The sequence below is a fragment of the Eubalaena glacialis genome, chromosome 3, assembly GCF_028564815.1.
Source record: "Eubalaena glacialis isolate mEubGla1 chromosome 3, mEubGla1.1.hap2.+ XY, whole genome shotgun sequence".
Lineage (NCBI taxonomy): Eukaryota > Metazoa > Chordata > Mammalia > Artiodactyla > Balaenidae > Eubalaena > Eubalaena glacialis.
Genome location: NC_083718.1, coordinates 87,981,874 through 88,002,773, shown reverse-complemented (window position 1 = coordinate 88,002,773; position 20,900 = coordinate 87,981,874). Strand labels below are relative to the sequence as shown.

The 20,900-nt window shown below is 39.9% G+C and overlaps 1 protein-coding gene across 1 annotated transcript in view; it reads left to right on the top strand.

Annotated features, from left to right (window-relative positions):
• CHD1L (chromodomain helicase DNA binding protein 1 like) overlaps positions 1-20,900 on the top strand; it is a 52,466-nt gene that overhangs the window by 15,127 nt on the left and 16,439 nt on the right. The window contains exons 6-15 of the mRNA XM_061186082.1: positions 1,600-1,681; positions 5,250-5,412; positions 6,727-6,882; positions 7,654-7,746; positions 10,764-10,860; positions 13,020-13,093; positions 13,365-13,475; positions 16,278-16,392; positions 17,029-17,182; positions 20,348-20,513. Coding sequence (XP_061042065.1) covers positions 1,600-1,681; positions 5,250-5,412; positions 6,727-6,882; positions 7,654-7,746; positions 10,764-10,860; positions 13,020-13,093; positions 13,365-13,475; positions 16,278-16,392; positions 17,029-17,182; positions 20,348-20,513 — 1,211 coding nt within the window. The remainder of the gene's footprint in view (positions 1-1,599; positions 1,682-5,249; positions 5,413-6,726; positions 6,883-7,653; positions 7,747-10,763; positions 10,861-13,019; positions 13,094-13,364; positions 13,476-16,277; positions 16,393-17,028; positions 17,183-20,347; positions 20,514-20,900) is intronic.

Genomic DNA, 20,900 nt, shown 5'->3' with positions numbered 1-20,900 from the left:
AGGGGACTAGAAGTTACTTTGTCCCACTTTCTGTTAAGTGCTGGAATTCCCTCTGCCTCATCCTCTCCAGGAAACATCTCTTGGCGTGTCCTTTGATGAGTGACTTGACCTCCTTCTTTCACTGAGCCCAGATCCACCTCCCTGAAGTCTGTTTCATTGAATACACTTTTTATTGGATGCTTGCGGTGTGTAAAAACCTGAATATCTAGTTCTTAATACCTTAATAATACCATAATAATCTTAATAGATTAATACCTAATCTATTTTGAATGGTAATTCAAACAGGAGCCAGGCACTGTACTGCAGCCACTTTCACACCTTATCTCATGACCAGTGTCCAACATCAGCTGCATTCTTATTCTTTATTATCCTTCATTGCAGCCCCTGGTCCTGCTACCCAGCAGGAATGATCCCAATTCCTGCTGGAATTTTACCCGTTTTTTGGATTTTCTTTGTGGCCTCAGAGGAAGAAGGCTTCTTCCTCTAAGGCCAACCTCTGCTCAAGATCTTCCTCTAATATTTGAGGGATTTTTATTTCCATACCTACTGTCTTCCCAATATTCTGCTTTACTTGTATATACATTTAGTTTTTTAAGTATAAAAATAATGTAATGGGAGTACAGAATGTTTACAAATGAAATAAAAAGTTAAAAACCTTATAACTTCCACTTTATTATCTTTTGCATGGTTTTCACATTTGTGAAAAAGATATATAATACCTTTTTTAGTTATATAGGCCTTTATATTATAACATAATCATATTTATCATTTAAAATGCTATATTTTGTCACCCATTATTGGACCTATTATTATTATTTTCAGTTTTTTGCTGTTTTAAATAATGGAGCTTGGAACATATTCATACATACATAGTTTTCCATATTTTGAATTTTTTTGGTGGGAAAACAGCTTCCCAGGAGTATATGCAGAGGATGTGCTTTTATGACTACAACCTCTTGAGAGTTTGTGGTCGTAACTATTATGCTGCAGAAGTGCTCTGGCACAGCTACCAACGACTGCCACGTTAACAGAGCCAATGATGTATCCTACTGTCTGTAACATTTGATCCTGTTCACCACGTCCCCATCTTAAAATCATACTTTTTAAGCTACTGTGACACCACTGTCTCTTGGTTTTTTCTTCTGGGTCTGAATCTCAGTTCTGCCTCATACTAGCTTTATGACCTTGACCAAGTCATCTACCTTTCTGAGCTTTAGTCTGTGTTGGTAAAATGGGTACAATAATGTCTGCTCACTTTATATTTTTGATTTAAATAACATACCTCAAGCCCCAAGCTGAGTGTCTGGCACATAGTAGGTGGTCATAAGCGTTTTCTTTTGCTTTATGTCTCCAACTCCTTTCTTTCTGCCTTCAATGCATAGATCTTTCCCATAAATTTCCTTAATTTTACTACCTTATCCAGATTGTCTTATGTACATGGTTAGCTCTCAGATAAGAAGGCAATTTGGGTGTGTTTCTAATAGAATGGGCTTGCTATTAGTCTTCCCAGCAAGAGTCATGGTTTTGTAGTAAGACTTTTGGTTGTGAGATATATGTTTGAGTTACATAAAACTGAAAGCTTGGATTTTTCCCTCACAGCTTCCCTTGGAGTGTTCTTGTTGTGGATGAAGCTCACAGGTTGAAAAACCAAAGCTCCTTGCTGCATAAGACACTTTCAGAGGTAAACTCCCAGGATACTCTTAGCTTTTATATAACTCCCTTTTAAAAAATATTAGTTTAGTCCTGTATAGAGCCAGTTCAGTTGAAATATTTTTTTTCAGTGAGATTTCTGCAGGGCTCAGTGAACATTTATGGTGACAGAAGTAGTATTTAATATGGCTTAACTTCTTCCTCTTGTCTTTTGCACAAGAGGTGATATTTACTAAAATCTGGTTATCAAATGAATAAGACTCTACCCCAGGAAAATACATTGTATTTTTGGAAATGTTTCAACTGTCTTTTTGATCTTCTTCAAAGAGGCAATTTCTTTAAAAATAATCTTACTGTAGTTTTTCTGTGTGCAGTAACAAACATATCTGACATAGTGTACCCCTCCCGCATTAACCTGTTTAAAAAATTTGACAGTTCACGGAGTCGTGAAGAGACTGATTTCACACCGTTGAATAGTCCCTCCAGTCTCTCCTGTCTTTGTCATACTTTTGAGTATGACACCCTTGATCTTATTCCATTCTCTTAATCTCTGGCATCATTCCGGCAAAGTAGATGAGAAATGTCATTGTAGCCCTAGATATGCCCTCTTTTCTGAGGAGCCAGTGGAACAGCTTGTGAGTATGAAGTGCACTTCTCCTTGTTGACCTAGTAAAGGCTTGTTTGTTCATGAGACCCCCACGTGTGAATGTCTGGGACCATCACTGAATTTTGGTCCCTATCCTAAAATAGATCAATTAATAAATTTAGAGGTCTTTTGGAGGAAAGTCTTAGATTTTAATTCTATATTTATTGGCTAAAAGTTGCAGTTTTTAGTGTTAATGCAGATATGACCACTGTCTATTATTAGCACAATCTCAAAGATTGCTGTCCCTTAGTGGGGGCCCCTCTGCTCTGTAGTGTCCTTTACGTTCTTTTTAGGGACTCGTAACAGTATCTCTTTCCCAAGAGGTGGTCATATCCTGGCGCCTAACCTTATAAGAGACTGCTTCATAAACTACCATGCCAGTTTACTGATTTACAATGGGAGAAGAGAAGCGGGTGTAGTAAAAGAACCCTGAGCTTGGAGTGGGGGAAGCTCAAGTCTGTTGCCGGCTCCAGAGCCTTTTCTTCTTACTCGTAAGGAAACTAAGGCTCAGAGGGGCTAAGTGAGGAAATTGTTCTGCATCATTTAAGTATTCCTTTTTAGGTGAGGTTTGAATTGCAGACAACTAGTTGGTCAGAAAAAAACACTCACTTTAATAATTTTTACTTCTTTTCTTTTCCGTTATGGTTTATTACAGGATATTGAATAGAGTTCCCTGTTTTATGCAGTAGGAACTTGTTTATCGATTCTATGTGTAATAGTTTGTATCTGCTAATCCCAAACTCCCAATCTATCCCTCCCCCACCCTCCCTTCCCCTTGGCAACCACAAGTCTGCTCTCTATATCTGAATACTCACATTTATTGATTGGTGGGGAGAAGGGTACTGCCTTTTCCTCCTTCCTAATGTTTTGAGCTTGTTTGTAAAAGTTGGAAGCAACCTAAATGTGAATATAAGGAATTGGTTATACAATTTATGCTATACCCATACAGTACACTTACAAAGTAAGGCTGCCATGAAAAATTATGCAAAAGAATATTTAATAATGTAGAAAATATTTGCAAAATATTTTATACAAAAATGTTTACAAAATATTGTACACAAACAGATTGTCTCCGGACTTTTTTTTTTTTTTTTTTAATTTTATTTATTTATTTGTATTTGGCTGCGTTGGGTCTTCGTTGCTGCACGTGGGCTTTCTCTAGTTGCTGCGAAGGGGGGGGGTTACTCTTTGTTGCATTGCACGGGCTTCTCATTGCAGTGGCTTCTCTTGTTGCAGAGCAAGGGCTCTAGGCGTGTGGGCTTCAGTAGTTGTGGCACGCGGGCTCAGTAGTTGTGGCTTGCAGTCTCTAGAGCACAGGCTCAGTAGTTGTGGCTCACGGGCTTAGTTGCTCCGAGGCATGTGGGGTCTTCCTGGACCAGGGCTTGAACCCATGTCCCCTGCATTGGCAGGCAGATTCTTAACCACTGCGCCACTAGGGAAGCCCCATCTCTGGACTTTATTTTTTTCCCTGAGTATAAGTTTTGATGCCAAAATGGACACTGCTTTGAATAAAAATGTTAACTCATGTGATAGTGTAAGTTGATTTTAGTGACTGACAACCTTGATTATCTTCGTTGACCTCATTATTTTGGTCACTTTAGTTCTTTGCTTGGTGAGCACATATTTTAAAAATGTGATTTGGTTATTGGAAACCTTTATTGTTGAACTACTATGAAAACACTGTCCTACAAGCAGAGCAGTCATGAATGGGCATTGATTAGACAATTTAAAAAGAAACGAAAAAAGGGAGAGTGCCCCCCCCAAAAAGAAGATTTTGAAATCAATTTTAATTGATTGTGTCGTTTCATTTATCACCTTTTCTTATTTCAAAAGCATTGTCTCCTTTTTTTAATTTAATTTAATTTTTTTTATTTTTGGCCGCACTGTGTGGCTTGTGGGATCTTAGTTCCCTGACCAGGGATTGAACCTGCGCCCTCGGCAGTGAAAGCACGGAGTCCTAACCACTGGACCACCAGGGAATTCCCAAAAGCAGTATCTTCTTATGACCCCCTCCCAAATCAAAATATAGAAACACAAGAAGAAAAGTAAAAGCTACCAAAAATCCTACTCCACTGCATATGTTAACATTTGGTGTATATGCTGCCACATTCTTTGCAGTGCTGTGTATACCCAAACATAAATATGCATATATATTATTTAAAAAATAAAAATATATTACTTTAAATATCAAAGTGCAGTGTATATGTGTATCTATATAGATACATACACTCATACATAATGTATTTTGATGTTTAACATATATACACAGGATATGGCTTTCTCTTTGTGCTGTATTATTTAACTCAAGTGGTCTAAGTTCTTGTTAATGTTAGGTCAGAAGTTGTCCTTTGCTTTACCTAATATCTGTTGTTATTGTTTTTCCTAACCTTTTACTTCATTAGTCTGTTATTCTTGGTGTTCTCATCTTTTGCTCAAAATTTAAAGAGTTTGTTTCCATTTTGGACTCTATATGGTCCAGAAATGTCCAGAAGTCTTGATACCTTGCATTGGCTGCACCTGTGAAGTTTTACAAAAGGACGTTCTTTTAAAAGAGATCTTCTTGCTTCTTGCTTGTAGTGGTGGGTCCTGCTGCTATTGCTTTGGGCTTCTCAAGCTGCTTGGGTATATGCTGTGTGCTTGAATTCCCACATAGATTGAATAACAGTACCCATATTCAATACACATGCAGTACTTTAGCGTTCACAATGTGATTTTACTTACCTTATAATGGTATCTCCTTCACAGGATTATTACCCCTTCTTATAGTCGAAACTGAAGAGGTATTATTTCCTACGTCAAACAGTTATATACATTTTGAACCTGAGTCTTCTGACTTCATGTCCCTTTAGTCATTTCATTAAATCATGCCTCTCTTTGTAAAGGCTGTGATGGGTAACTCAGTCTTGCTTTCCAGGGTTATGGATTTTTCACTTTATTTATTTATATATTTGAGTTTTCAGTCGTCTTCAATCTCTTGTTGACCGGAACTCCCATCCAGAACAGCCTTCGAGAGCTCTACTCTCTCCTCAGTTTTGTGGAGCCTGATCTCTTTTCCAAGGAGCAGGTGGAAGATTTCATTCAACGTTACCAGGATATTGAGAAAGAGTCTGAGTCAGGTAAGTTCCCTTCTTACAAATCATGCCCAAGAGGTCTGGCCCAGAGACTTCCCTAGTGCATAAGGGTTATAGATAGAAGAGAAAGAGAATCGATAACAAGAGGACACCTTCCGCACAAAGATAAGGTGATGTCAGAGCCCTCCTGCTGTTCCCAGCTCCTGCTGTTCATGACTCTCTTACTCGTTTGTTACATGATTCTATAGTCGTGCTTATTTGGGTCATTTTCAGAAGAAATAATATCTGCTGATTTGCAGACCTTTTTTTCCAACCTGTAATTTCTATAAGGACATTGTTAACTTCTCGTGCTACTCGCTGAGGCAGAAAAGTATGCGGGTGCTATAGTCTGAAACTGTCATTCAGCGTTCCACAGCACTGGTGTTTCTTTTAACACTGCAGCAAAACCAGAAGTCTGGGATGGATGGTGGTGGAAGTACAGGGGGAAGCCTTCCTTGTTTGTACAGTCACCATTCGTAGTCTTCTTCCTCTTACACCTTTGCCCCCTTGCCTCATAGGATTGTCTGTCTATCACTGTGTTATTATCCCAGGATGATTATTCAAAGCAAGTGGTAGGCATGCCAACTAGTGGGTATGTATGTACTAGGTGAGTGTGAGTTGGAAAGGCTCCTCACAGCAGAGATCCCCATACCACAGGCTGAAATTTACCTGGGGAACCTGCTCTGATTGTTCCCATGTTTAGGGTTGCTAGATAAAAATATGATACCCAGTCAAATATTACACAGGACATACTGATATTAAAAAAAATTATTTGTTTATCAAATTCAGATTTAACTGGGCACTTGTATTTTTATTTGCCATATCTGGCAATCCTACATGCAGTGTAATTCCAATTTAGGCTAGTTTTCGAAGTTCACGACAGCTGGGGAAGGAACAAGTCTTTGACTTTGAAGTCAAAGAACTAAGTTTGAGTGCTAGCAACATTAGAGCCAGCTATGTGACTTTGGATAAGGGGTTTAATTCCTCTGAGCTTCACTTAACTTAGTCATACAAATAGAGACAATATTACCTATTGCCCTACATTTCTGAGCTGTTATGCTGATCAAATGCAAAAGTATCCTGGAAACAGACTAGCTCTATGCAGGTGAGATTATTAGTAAGAATCAGAAGGAGTTGGAAAGAAGAACCCAATGAAGGAAGAAATACTATGAAAAATTACCGTGCTGGCCTAGAACCCAGAATTGGCATGAAAATGAGAAACAAAAATAAACCGTTGTATGTTCTCTAGTAATTCATTGCCTTGGTCTTGCTTTTGTCCCACACTACTCGTGTGTGTATGTGTGTTTTTCCCTCATACAGCAAGTGAACTATACAAACTCTTGCAGCCATTTCTGCTGAGGCGAGTGAAAGCTGAGGTAGCCACAGAGCTTCCCAAGAAGACGGAAGTAGTGATATACCATGGCATGTCAGCACTGCAGAAAAAATACTACAAGGCCATTTTGATGAAAGACCTAGGTAATCAGAGGGCACTTGTCCATTTAGAAACTAAATGAGGATGTGATTTGCATGCAAGGGAATATTTTATAATCACACTCACTTTGTATAGCAAGAATATGGGATGGAATTTTGTATTCTGAGTAATATTCGGGTCAGCTGCAGAGTATCTTTAGTATAACTCAGACTTTATTGGTTGTTGCATTTGTGAAATTTCCTCCCCATCCCCCTGCTCCTGGTTTTCCTTATTGCCTTTAGTTAAGCAAACTCTTCTAGGTGTCCCAGTCACGCCTTTCATTTTCCTATCCTGACACATATTTAACACATCGCAAAACGTTTCGGTTAAATCATATTGGGTTGGCCAAAAAGTTCGTTTGGGTTTTTCTGTAAGACGTTACCCGAATGAACTTTTTGGCCAACCCAATACTATCTGGAAGGAATCGGGACTGGGAAGGGAGAGATAGGAATAGACAGATCTCTCAATTTGCACTTTTTTGTCCCTTGGCTCCAGAATAGCAGTTGAAGAAGGAAATTTAGAATTCTGCAAAAGAGTAACAAAGTACCCCCTGAGTTTGTTTTATAGTTAGGCTTCTTTCTTGAAACAAGGTGATGGTTAAGAAAACGTTATATCGATGTGCTATTAATTCTTAATGCAATTCAGTGAAATTTGGGAAGTTAATATAGGTTTGAAAGATATATTATTGAAATGAGTAAGGTTATGTATGGAAACTTACAGGGTTTTTTCTGTTGTTGTCCAGTAGTCCATCTCTCTCTCTCTTTTTTAAATTTCAGACGCGTTTGAAAATGAGATGGCAAAGAAAGTTAAACTTCAGAATGTCTTGTCCCAGCTTCGAAAGTGTGTGGATCACCCATATTTATTTGATGGTGAGGGAGTGCACTTTTTTCTCACATTACTTTTTTTTTTTTTTTTTGAGCATAACACCCATTTTATTTTAGTTTATTATTTTTTAATTTTTTTTAAACATCTTAATTGGAGTATAATTGCTTTACAATGGTGTGTTAGTTTCTGCTTTATAACGAAGTGAATCAGTTATACATATACATATGTTCCCATATCTCTTCCCTCTTGCATCTCCCTCCCTCCCACCCTCCCTATCCCACCCCTCTAGGTGGTCACAAAGCACAGAGCTGGTCTCCCTGTGCTATGCGGTTGCTTCCCACTAGCTATCTATTTTACGTTTGGTAGTGTATATATGTCCATGCCACTCTCTCACTTTGTCACATCTTACCCTTCCCCCCCCATATCCTCAAGTCCATTCTCTAGTAGGTCTGTGTCTTTATTCCCGTCTTGCCACTAGGTTCTTCATGACCTTTTTTTTTTCCCCTTAGATTCCATATATATGTGTTAGCATACTGTATTTGTTTTTCTCTTTCTGACTTACTTCACTCTGTATGACAGACTCTAACTCCATCCACCTCACTACAAATAACTCCATTTCGTTTCTTTTTGTGGCTGAGTAATATTCCATTGTATATATGTGCCACATCTTCTTTATCCATTCATCCGATGATGGACATTTAGCTTGCTTCCGTGTCCTGGCTATTGTAAATAGAGCTGCAATGAACATTTTGGTACATGACTCTTTTTGAATTATGGTTTTCTCAGGGTATATGCCCAGTAGTGGGATTGCTGGGTCGTATGGTAGTTCTATTTTTAGTTTTTTAAGGAACCTCCATACTGTTCTCCATAGTGGTTGTATCAATTTACATTCCCACCAGCAGTGCAAGAGTGTTCCCTTTTCTCCACACCCTCTCCAGCATTTATTGTTTCTAGATTTTTTGATGATGGCCATTCTGAGCGGTTCACATTACGTTTTGTTGTCATTTCTGTGGCCAACTTCACAGCAAAATTCTTCAAAAGATTTGCCTATACTTACTGTCTATTTTCCCCCATTTTCTCATGTTAATTTTTTATGTTGATGTTATCTAATGTATTGTTCATATTCAGATTTCTTCAGTTGTCTCCTAAACATCCCTTATGACTTTTTTCTTTTTTCTTTTCTTTTCTTTTTTTAAAGTAATTTTATTTTTATTTTAGATACAATGGGAAAACACAGGAGAATTTTAATCAGAGGAGTGACATTATCTGATTTACATGTTTTTATTGTTTTGAGCTACGGACACTTAAAAAAGAAACAACAGCAAAAACGAAACAAACAATCCAACCCCCAAAACAGCAGGTGCAGAAAGGATAACATATCCATCCCCCCATCCCCTCCCTCCATGAAGACCTCCTCCCTTTGCTGGGAGGAGAGTGACATGGTTATACTCAAGGGCAGAAATTGGAGAATGAGAGAATTCTGTACAAATAGGCCTTGTTAAACACAATTCCCATTCTCCTTAGCCTTTCCCACATAGTGTGGTTCCTTTTTCACAATTGCCTCTCTTTGTTCAGCACAATAGAAAAGCATTTAAATTTTGCCACTTTTCTGGGTCTTTCTTCATTTCCTTAGGAGAGCGCCCTGTGTCATGTAAAAACTTATGGGAAGTAATGTGTATGCTTCTCTCCTGTGAATCTGTCTCGTGTCTGTCTTTTTTTAAAATTCAAGATCTAGTCATAGATATCCTGCATTGCATTTGTCATTTTTAAAAATTTAATTCACTTATATTGGTAGCCTTTGGGACAATTCCAGGCTTTTTGTGGCTGTGAGGGCTCTCTTTACTCTCCTATAATCTAGAAATGTTCCTCAGCTTTTTTTTTTTTTTTTTTTTTGGTCTTTCATGAAATTGACAGTTTTGAAGAATCAAGACAGGTTGTTTTATGGGATGTCTCATAATCTGAATTTATCTGATCATTTTTTTTTTTTAACATCTTTATTGGAGTATAATTGCTTTACAATGTTGTGTTAGTTTCTGCTCTATAACAGAGTGAATCATTATCTGATCATTTCTATATGATTGAATGCCCCTTGGTCTTGAACCCACTTGTTGAGCCTTTTATCACTACCATTCCTAGTTCACCAGTGGTCTCCGAGTGGCTCAACCAATAGTTGTCAGTTCACATTTTAATTAACCTCTCAAAACCTTGACGTAGTTGATTGCGTCTTGAGACCTTTATCCTTTGGCTTCTGGGACAATACTTTCTCTCGCTTTTCCACCTGCCTAATGTCTGCTCCTTCTCAGCCTCCTATGCTGCTTCCCTTTCATCTTATGGATGTCTAAATTTCCCTCTTAAGTGCTACTTTAGTTGCATTCTATACATTTTGATATGTAGTGTTTTCATTTTCATTCAAAATTTTTTTTTTTTTTAATTCACTCTGATTGGTAGCCTTTGGGACCATTCCAGACTTTCTGTGGCTGTGAGGGCTCTGTTATTGATAGGATCAGTGTGGAGGGTTTGCCAAGTCATCTTAAGGAAGTCCTTGCCAAGTAGCAGTATGAATTGTTTTAAAATGTCACAGAATCTTAATTAGGTGCATATCAGAGCTTTTTCTTTTTTTAAGAGATGGGGCATTGGGAACATGTAGATTTTGAAGGAAGCCCTCCAGGTTATTCTACTATCCCCACCTTGAGAATGACTCATTTATACATCTGAGCCTATTTCTTGATTTGTTTTCTAGAGTGAGAGCCTGAAGATTTCAATTTTGGGTCTCTTTGGTCTTTAGCATCTCCCTGTGCCTCAGCTTCCTAAAGAGTGGGTTTCTTCCTTGGGTAAACATTTCTTAGGCATATTGGGTGTGCCAGGCTCTGTGACTGATGTTAGGCAGTGCTGAGATCATCATGTAAAAAATAATTATGAAACGCCTCAAAGAGATATGAGACTTGGGCCCTTTATCAGTTAGAAGGAGCTTGGCCTCTCTGTAGCCTCGGCTATCGGCTTTTCTGTTCAGTCTGCCCTGACGGGGGACACATTTACAGGGAGTGGGTTCTTTCTTTTCCAGGTGTGGAACCAGAGCCTTTTGAAATTGGAGATCACCTGATTGAGGCCAGTGGGAAACTTCACCTGCTGGATAAGCTGCTGGCATTCCTGTATTCCAGGTAGGTGGTAGGTTCATATTTTCTGCTCTGAGCTGGTGACTGTTAAAACCAGAATAAGGAGCAGCTCACTGGTTTCTTGAGACTAATCCCAGTTCTCCTTTTTTCGAGACCCTGATTCAGGTTCCATCTTCTCTGCAACTACAACCCCCCCCCCATTCCATTCCATCCCATACCATCCCCTCCATAATCATCCTTTCCTTTCCTGATTTCATACAGCACTTAGGATCCTAATCCAGTGCTTGGCAATGTGCTGCCTTAATCTGCTGTCTGGTTAATTGCTGTATATTAACCATCTCACTCCAGCTATATTGTTTAGTTCCACAAGGACAGAGATAACATCAAGCATTTCTTGTTTCATTTCCTGCTGGTACCTTGCATTGAATTGGCACATAATAAGTGCTTAGTAAATATTTACTTTTGTTAACTTGTGGGGCTTGGTTTGAACCCAGGGAGAACTTGGGGACTCTTTCCCTGAGACATGAGTCGGACATCGGATGACCGAGTCACTTCTGGAGCCTCCAGAGGTTCTGCTAAGTGTTCAGTGGCCTGGTGTCCAGCCTGTATCTGATCTTCCTGATCCCCAGAGGGACAGAGGAGTCTAGAAAAATCCTAGTTTCCCAAGGATTTCAAAGTTATCCCTTAGGGACAACTGACCCAAGTAGGCCTGAACCAACCTAAAACCTCAGATTTGGCAAAACTGTCCAGCATTAGGAATGTGCAAGTCAAATAACTGCATGTCTTACTATATTTTATTGGCTATGATGTATCTCCTCTAAGTGTCTTAGTGTTGGAGAAGGACCCATAAGTATCTTCTCGCCAACCTTTTCCTTTCACAGATGATGAAACAGGCCCAGAGAAGTTGTGTGGCTTGTCTGAGGCCACCACAGCTTGCAAATGACAGAGATGGGATTAGAACTGAGGTCCTCGATTTTAAGTTCAGTGCGTTTTCTACCAATCTGGGGCTAGAGTCTTGAAGGAGTTGTTCATAATTGTTCATCTACACCCATTGCAAAATCAGATTAAATTAGTTTTCCTAATGAGAATGTTGTTTTGACAGTGCTGTGCTTCTTTGTTTACACAAACTTTTTTTTCTTTTTTCTTTTTCATTAGTTATCTACTTTATACATAGTATCAATAGTGTATATATGTCAATCCCAATCTTCCAATTCATCCCACCCCTCCCTTTCCCCCCTTGGTGTCCATATGTTTGTTCTCTACGTCTGTGTCTCTATTTCTGCTTTGCCAATAAGATCATCTATACCATTTTTCTAGATTCCACATGTATGTGTTAATATATGATACTTGTTTTTCTCTTTTTGACTTACTTCACTCTGTATGACGGTCAAATAATGGCTGATAGCATGGGGCTCTAAGCTTGACTTTGTTTTTTGTTTGTTTTGGTCGCACTGCGCAGCTTGTGGGATCTTAGTTCCTCAACCAGGGATTGAACCCTGGCCCCCAGCAGTGAAAGCACAGAGTCCTAACCATTGGACCGCCAGGGAATTTCCTTGAATTTGTTCTTGACTTAATCCATTTTACCTCCTCCTTTCCTCTCTCCTCTCCCTACATAAATTTTCTCATGTGTCACATGGGATATGAGATGCCACCTGCCCCTTGCTTCTCTAAAGTGATGCTTCTCAGAATTTTTAACCAATAATGCTATACATTGAAAGGATAGTAACTTTCACCCCCAAGTAGAGAATAGCTATAGATTGCCAACCACAAGCTCTTTAAGGTTATCAGTTTTTGTTTTGTTTTTTGTACATTTGAATTTTGCATTTTTCTCTTCACAAATCTTTGTTATTTTGCTGTTAAAATAAATGTGTATATTTCTTTCCATTTAGTATTTGACATCCTAGAAAGAGGTGTCTTGGTTATCCAGTCTTCCTACACCCTCTGGTGCATTGACACATGCTCCTGGGAATATCCCCACTCTAGTTTGAGAACTGCTCTAAGGATACAGCTACATGTGCAGTTATATCCTTACATAACGCATTTTGCATTACTGAAGAAGTCTCTGTAAATGATTATGACATTTATATTTCTGCTTCAGTATTTCATTTCTTTATAAACTTGTATTCTTCGGTAAGTGTCACCTGAGTGAAACCCACCTTAAATACTATCAGAGTTGGCAGTTTTCCTTTTCTTTTTCTTGCCAGGGGCCATCGAGTTTTACTTTTCTCCCAAATGACCCAGATGTTGGATATTCTCCAAGACTACATGGATTATAGAGGTGACATCCCTTGACCACTACATTGCTCAAGACTTTTAGACTTTTAACAGTCCAGATAGGCCCCTGAAGAGTTACCTGGGGTGTGGGGCTGTTACAGAGGAAAGCAGTGTAAGAACATTATTCAGAACCAAAGGAAGATTGCTTACAGTAGGGGCATGCCTGTATATGAGAAGGGACAAATTAGCATTTGGTTTTGAGCTGACAGTGTTTAATTCCACAGAGAATACTTGGAAATGGTTAATGTTTCTCTGTTTTCTCCCTCTGTGTGAAGGCTACAGCTATGAGCGTGTGGATGGCTCCGTGAGAGGAGAAGAGAGACACCTGGCCATCAAGAACTTTGGACAGCAGCCCATCTTTATTTTTCTCCTGAGTACCAGGGCAGGTAGGCCACATAGACACTGACAAAAGCAGACAAATAAGGGGTGACATGGTACATTTACATCCTAACCATTAGTATGTTTTTCCTTAATTCTCTGAAAGGTGAGGTTATTACTGAGGAGTGTGAAAAACAGGGAATTGAGGCAGATGACATAAGTTTATCAAGGTGCTGGACTTCTAGCATGGTGTTCTTTTCTATCCAACTGATCTAAGCTTTCATCTCATCAAAGAAGTAAGGCTGAAACCTGGGGTCGTTGGAAAGTAATTCTAATCTGTTTTGACTATTGACCTGGGATCATCCTGAAAGATTTCTATGATTTTTCTGCAAAATTTTAGTCACATTTGATAGAGACAGCTTACCTTCCCAGCCATGAAATGAGATAGCAACCTGTCTACTAGTTGTCCTTCCTACAAGTAGCTCTGCAATAGTGTTGTAAAAGCTTAATAAAAATCCAGTATTAAAAAATGTGATTATAATGAAATTGCCAGCTTGTTAGAATTATTTATAACATTGCCTATATAAACTTGTTACAAATATTATACATGACATTTATAGTGTTTTACCAGTTACAGAATGTTTTCATTTCTTTAAATAATATGACATCAGCTCTTGGAGATGAAATTATTCTCATGTCATGGAACAAGCAGACCTTAAGTTAGTTTTAAACTCATAGAATCTTAAGTTTCATTATTTTATTTTTTGTAGACCTAAATCTTGATGGACTAGATGCAGGAGCTCTGAAGGGATATATGGCCTCTATTAATAAAGAGAGATCAATATCTTTATGAGAAGAGAGTTCAGGCTTACTTAGTAAGCATTTATTAAGCACCTAGTACTATAGGGTATAAAAAAGAAGTGTTAGATACACTCGTTGACCGCAGGGAGATTGTTCCGCCTGTGTACGTCTCACCTCTGTATTGTGAAGATCTGGTCAGATTCATTTGACCCCACTCGCTTCCAAGATCATCGACTGCACCCTGGATCTCAGCCATTTGTTCCTGTCATTAGTTGTCTCAGGGGTAGACTTAGGAGAGACCGAAAGGATCAGGGCAGACATCATCACTGTTGGGAAAACAGCCCTATTTATGCTTTACTGATTTCATCATCTTCATATTCAGAGAGCAGCATTGTTTGAAACATCTAAAATTAGGAAGAAAGAGATCTCTGCTTTTCAGCTAATCTCCTTGGAGTACTCAGAATTAGTTGAAACACAGTGATCTTTTAGAAGCCAAAGCAGTTCTGGACATGAGTCTTTTCCAAACACTGCCCTGTTTGCTCTCGCTTTTTAGCTGTAGATTTGCATCATTATTATTTATTCAGCAGTTTCCCTCCAACTTTCAAATATTTCTGATTGAGTCATATCGCCACCAGGTGGCAGTGATAGCTCATGAATATGTCCCAAAGAAGTCTGGCTACAACTTATTTATAAAATATCACCCCTTCATGAAGAAGGGTTGAACTTAGACGACATTAACCCAAGAAGAAGAAGAAAATTTTTAGGGAGCACACTTTAATGAAAGAAGTGCCTGGGAGGTATTATGGAATAGTGGGTAAAAAGCATAGGCTCTGGAGCCAGACCATGTGGCACTGAATCTGGTACTTTCTCTTTCCAGCTGTGCAACTTCCAGTAAATCCCTTAACCTCTCTGTGCTTCCATTTCAACATCTATAAAATGAGCATAATAACAGTAACTGCTCATAGGATTGTTGCGAGGATTAAAGGAGTTAATATATGTAAAGTGCTTATTAAAACAGTGCCTGGCAAGGAGTAAAGCACAGCACCAGGGTAGCCATCATTATTACTAAGTATAATTTAGCATCTCTCAGTAATCAGTCTTTATTATCTCTTTATTCCAACTTTAATTTTATATGAAGGCTTTAATTAGAATATTCCTGCCTGGCTTGTCTTGAGATCCAGCTTAGAGACAGTAGGCTGTCTCAAAAGTTAGTCCTTAATTTTGACTCTTGGAACAAGCCGTTTCAGGCTTGCTTGTTTCAGCAACGAGCTGCAACGACCCTGCAAAGAGGGAGTCGGTTTTGTACTTGTTTCCACGTTAATCAAAGAGAAGGCTGTAATTTGCCTTCATGGTTCTCTTAATTAATTCCTGTAGTCCAAGGAGCCTCCCCAGCCCTTTTCTTACAGCGCTGAAGAAAGACCAGAAAGTTGTCCCAGGGAGTGTTCTTGCCCTTCGGTTGGTTTTGTTACCTTGCCTTTGATTAATGTGGAAACACATACAGAAGAGACTTACTGAAGTTTTCTCCAGTCAGAGGGAGGTAGCTTCCCCACTCCTCTTGGGAGTGTAATAAATGGCATCCCCTCTTCTCATTAACTTGTATCGGGGGTCTTACTGCTTAGTTGTACCTTGCAGTGGATGTTAAGAGCTCTTCTCTTAATGTTGCCCACAGCAGACCTCACTCATATTTAAAACTGGATCTGAAAGAGCATGTGGCCTTTTCTGTAGACGATTCTAAACAAATTGCAATGAAGATTTTTAAACAGAAGAGATTTAAGATGGCTTCAGGGCATGAACTTCAGTACCCACTTTTGCTCCTTACCCCTGCTGCCCTCATTCTGTTACTTTCAGTCGTTAAACTTTCCCAAGTCAGGCGATAGGAGCCCAGGTAGGACTTTTAACCACTACAAGGCTCTGTCTGGAGTTGGGGATGGGGGTGTCAGTTTGAAGGATGAAGCCAGTTGTTTTGGCTGCTCTCGATTTATCAATCTGGCCACTGTAGCCTTGCGTCTTTATTGTCTGGTCCCTAGCCCATGTGCTGCTGATAACATTCTTTTTTGCATTGTTTTCAGGTGGAGTTGGCATGAACTTAACGGCGGCAGATACCGTTATTTTTGTTGACAGTGATTTCAATCCTCAGAATGACTTGCAAGCAGCTGCCAGGGCTCACCGAATTGGCCAGAACAAGTGAGAGATTTAAGCATAGCACGGCTCCACTTCCTTGGCTCCTGAGCAGTTCTGGGTTGGGGAGGAAGGTGAAGAGTGTGGGCCGGTGACAGTCCTAGACTGGAGGGCGAGAGACCGCTAGGCTTTAGCCCAGCTCTGTTGCTCACTCACGAGTAGTACTGGGATGGGCATGTTATTATTCCAGACTTGCTTTGTTAAAAAGAGCAAAGTCAAATTGTGAAAGGACTGGAAGGAAGCTTTAGAAGTTATTTATCTCATCCTTCCTGAGTTAAGGTCTAATTCAGTTAAAAAATGAAGTTATGGCAGTATGGAGCTAAGCTAAAAAGATAAGTCTTACTCTTTGGCCTGAGGATGATTTAGATCTCCCAGAAGTTTTCCTCCACCACAGATAAGGAACCCCAGTTATGGGCATCTCATTATCCCTCCCTTGACTTTTTTGGAAAGGTTCAGTGAGAATTAGAGACCGGATCTGCCTAACAAATGCTCAGGTTCACATACAACCACTTCCCTTTAGTTGTACCCTGAACATGGCATTTTGGGTTTGTTTTCTTTTAGGTGTATTGACCTTGCATGCTTGTGCCCTTCTTTGCAGACCCTTCTATGTTAGCGCATTGCTTTCCTTTGACTTCTGTACAGGTCCGTTAAAGTCATTCGGCTGATTGGCCGAGACACTGTGGAAGAAATAGTCTGTAGGAAAGCAGCCTCCAAGCTGCAGCTCACCAACACGATCACAGAAGGGGGCCATTTTACTCTGGGAGCCCAGAAACCTGCTGCGGATGCTGACCTCCAGGTAAAACATATTCTTCACTTTAGAATATGTCGTGGTTTTAGCCAGTGCTCCTGTGGATGAGAAAGTAAATGAATTAACCACCCACTCTCCCCAACCACACATTTGTTCTCTGGCCAAATTCCTACCGGCTATCGTATCTACTGCGTGCAAGCTGCTGTGGGAGCTAAAATGAATCTGATATGTAAAGGCAGAAAAATACAGAATGAGGATGGGCTTTGGATCCCTCTGCTGGGATTCAAATCCAAGCCTTGCCACTTACTGGCTGAGTGGCTTTGAGCAGATCTCTTAACCTTTGTTTTTCTAAAAGTGAGGATACCACAAGTTACCTCAGGAGACCTTAAGAGAATTAGATAAAATAAACAACTCAGCATAATAAATAATGATTAATCTCATACCTCCATCTTAACCCCAGACCCTTTGATCAGTGCTCTACATCACCTTCTTCATACTCAGAGGAAGGTGGACAAGATCAGGAATTCAAAATTATGCCATAGGAAAAATAGACGAAAGAACCAGAGTTAATTGCTTGAAGAAGGGGACGCAGGATAGGAAGCAGGTGCTGGCTTGGAAGACTTTAGAGAAAGCTGTCTTCTGGAAGAGGGCTTAGAGATATTCCGTAGCAGCCCTTGGGTTAAAATTAGAACCCATATTACGATATATCCCAGGTTCTCCCATTTTGACCCAGGGATGAGGGGCTGGAAGCGGAGAGACCAACTCCTAGGATACTGGAAAGATCCAGGTGTGAAGTGAGTAATAGACCTCTGATGGGGCAGTAGCAGTGGGAGGGTCTGGAGTGAGCAACATTACAAAAGAAGAAATGACAGGAGTCGGCTGCTTAGAGGTGGGAAACTAGGGAGACGGAAAATTCAAAGATGTCTGTAAGCCTGGATGATGAGGAGGATAGAAATTAGGAAGATAGAAGGTAGGCAGAGTTTTAGGAAGGGAAGATAATTTATGCTTTAGTCAACAGAGTTTGCAGTAAAAAATAAAATATAAACAAAACTATTATTAGGGGAAAACGCAGAGACAAAAATTTCATTTGCAAAAGTTTGTAAGAGAGTAGGCTTTAAAGGGACTAGTTTATCAAACAGAAAATATCAATACAACAAGTATTTAAAGGAAAAAAAAGTTAAACACTATTATAAGCAGAATTACCCAGTTTACAGTTAGTCTGTAAACATTAATGTTAAAAAATGTTAAAAAAACATTTTCTCACATGGCTATCATATCCACAAAGACCAGTGCATATCGTTACACATCAGCTTTGCAAAAGACAGGGCTCACATTGGTTTTGTTAGTGAGTCAGTAACTTACAGGAAAGGCTCAAGGTTTCTTTTATTTTAGGTCTAGAACTAGAAAGTATCCCTGGGTTTTATGCATTTACTTGTTTGATTTTTGTTTGTCTCAAGGTGCAAAGTGTGTTTTTTTTCTTTCTCTGTTCTTCCTTTGGTTCCCAATTGATGTGTGCACGCTTATCCATGCTGGTGGCGGGGCCGGCTGTACGTATTTTTTTCACATTATCCAAAAGGCAATTACAAATGTAAGATGAAAGCTTGAGAGAGAGGTAGGGGCAGACTGCAGAGACTCTTAAATATAGTTCTCCATGCACGAGTTCTCCCATAGAAACTTGAGAGTGACAAGTTCAGCATTGGGTCTGGTGGTGGGAATAGATGGCGGAGCCTTGGAGTGCCCACATTCTGGGTGTGGGAGGAGGAGGGGTTGTCAGTGAGAAGTTTGAACTCTCTCCCAGTGCGGGAGGAGCTCAGGGGATTCAGTTGGGGTGTCCCTGTGATGCAGGCTGCTGGACATGTCCATGTGATTGAGTAGACATGCCTCTGTGCCGTGGGCCAAATACTAGTGGGAACATAGACCCCTGGCTGTTTGAGAGGGGCTCTCTCGGAATCTTGCCCAGCTCGTGGTTATCGGAAGGTTACGTTCTGGTTTAATGTCTGATTTCTCTCTTCCCTACCAAGACTCTGCAAGTTATCTCTTTGGTTGCCAAAAGCAAAGGTAACAACCCAATGCCCTTGTCTCAGAAGAAAGCAGGGTTTGTTTGTAAAATAAAAAGAATCCAATACTAAAAGATGTAACTGTTGTTTAGTAAATTTAAGAAGTATAGGATCCTGAAGTCCTCAAGGAAGGAAGAAGGTTTGTTATCCTGCAGGAGGAACATAACAGAAACAGAGAGAGGCAGATGCAGATGTAGTGAACATTTATTGAACGCTTAACTGTGTGCTAAGTATCATATGAAGTGCTTCTTTCCAATTGTTTCCGTGAATATGAATAACGAGAATGAGGTAGGCACTCTCTTTATTCCTATTTTAAATAATTTGCCCTAGGACATTCATTTATTAGGACGCCAATCCAAGTACTTTCTAACTTCCAAGCACATGCCCTTGCCGTTAATTACTGTAATATATTGCTTCTCTAAAAACACATGTAGTCCCTTGGTGACTGAGACACATCACAAGGGAAAGCATAAATATAAGGTAGACTGAAGGGAGTGTCCCAGGACAGACCAGTCTTTTTCATAAATAGTTGGCTTTCTTCTATTTTTGGTGTCAGTCGCCTTGCTATATATATCCAGGTTAAAGATCAGTGTATCCAGGTTTGTTTGATGCTTAGGTGAGCTGTCTAAATTTTTTTCAAGCTGATACAGAATACATTAAGATTTCCAAGTTACTCACAAAATACACCATCTGGAGATAACTGACCCAGTCCAAAGGGACAAGGTGCAAATGAGCCAAGATGTGACTGCGGCTTGGTTCAGAGTCTCAGAGTTAGTTATCACTTAGGGAAGTACAGAGTTGGAAGTAGGAAGCTAAAGCCAGGAAAGCTAAAGCCTGTGAAAAAGACTCCATAAGAAGTGCTAAGATAATGCAGGAAATGGCTGTTATTCAAAAAAAAAAAAAAATTGGAGGCTCAGATTTTTTGTTTATTGAGAATTGTCGAAGTCAGCATCTCTGACTATCATTTATCACTCTCTGCTTACCCATCATCCAACTACAGAAGAGCCCCATTGGTGTCATCTGTCATGGGGAGAGAAGGAAGGCTGACCATCAGGGAAGGCATGCGCCTGGTGTCGTTAAGCCACTTTGCAAATCACTGATATCCAATGTTTGTTTTCATGAGGGCCAACTGGACTTTTTGTTTTCTTCATTCAAGTTGAGTGAGATACTCAAATTCGGTTTGGATAAACTGCTGTCCTCTGAGGGGAGCACCATGGATGAAATAGACCTGGAGTCTATCCTGGGAGAAACAAAAGATGGCCAGTGGATCTCTGGTGCCCTGCCGACAGCAGAAGAAAGAAGCAGAGAACAAGAGGAAGGAAGTAAGTGGGGGGTGAGAGCAGAGCCAATGGCACGGTGCCCCCAGGCTAGAACATGAGTGAGATGGGTCCCCAGGGAAAGTCCTGGATACTGCTCCTGGGACATCCTTTTCCTGCCCAGCCCTGTTCTCATCCTGGGCACACTGTTTAAGACTTAACATGGTTCAAGAACTCTTCCTAGGCTGATTGGAAATTGTCTGGCTGTTCCCTTGTATCTGAACTTTGAACCAAATTGATGATACTAATGCTTATGGTAGTATCAATCTCAAGGATTTTAATTTGTGTTTTTTCCTCCCTGATTGCAAGCATCTTCTCCTTTGTTTATTAGTAAATCCTTCTGTCCTTAGTATGGTGCTGCACATAGTGATCCCTTTTCTGAATAGTAGAATG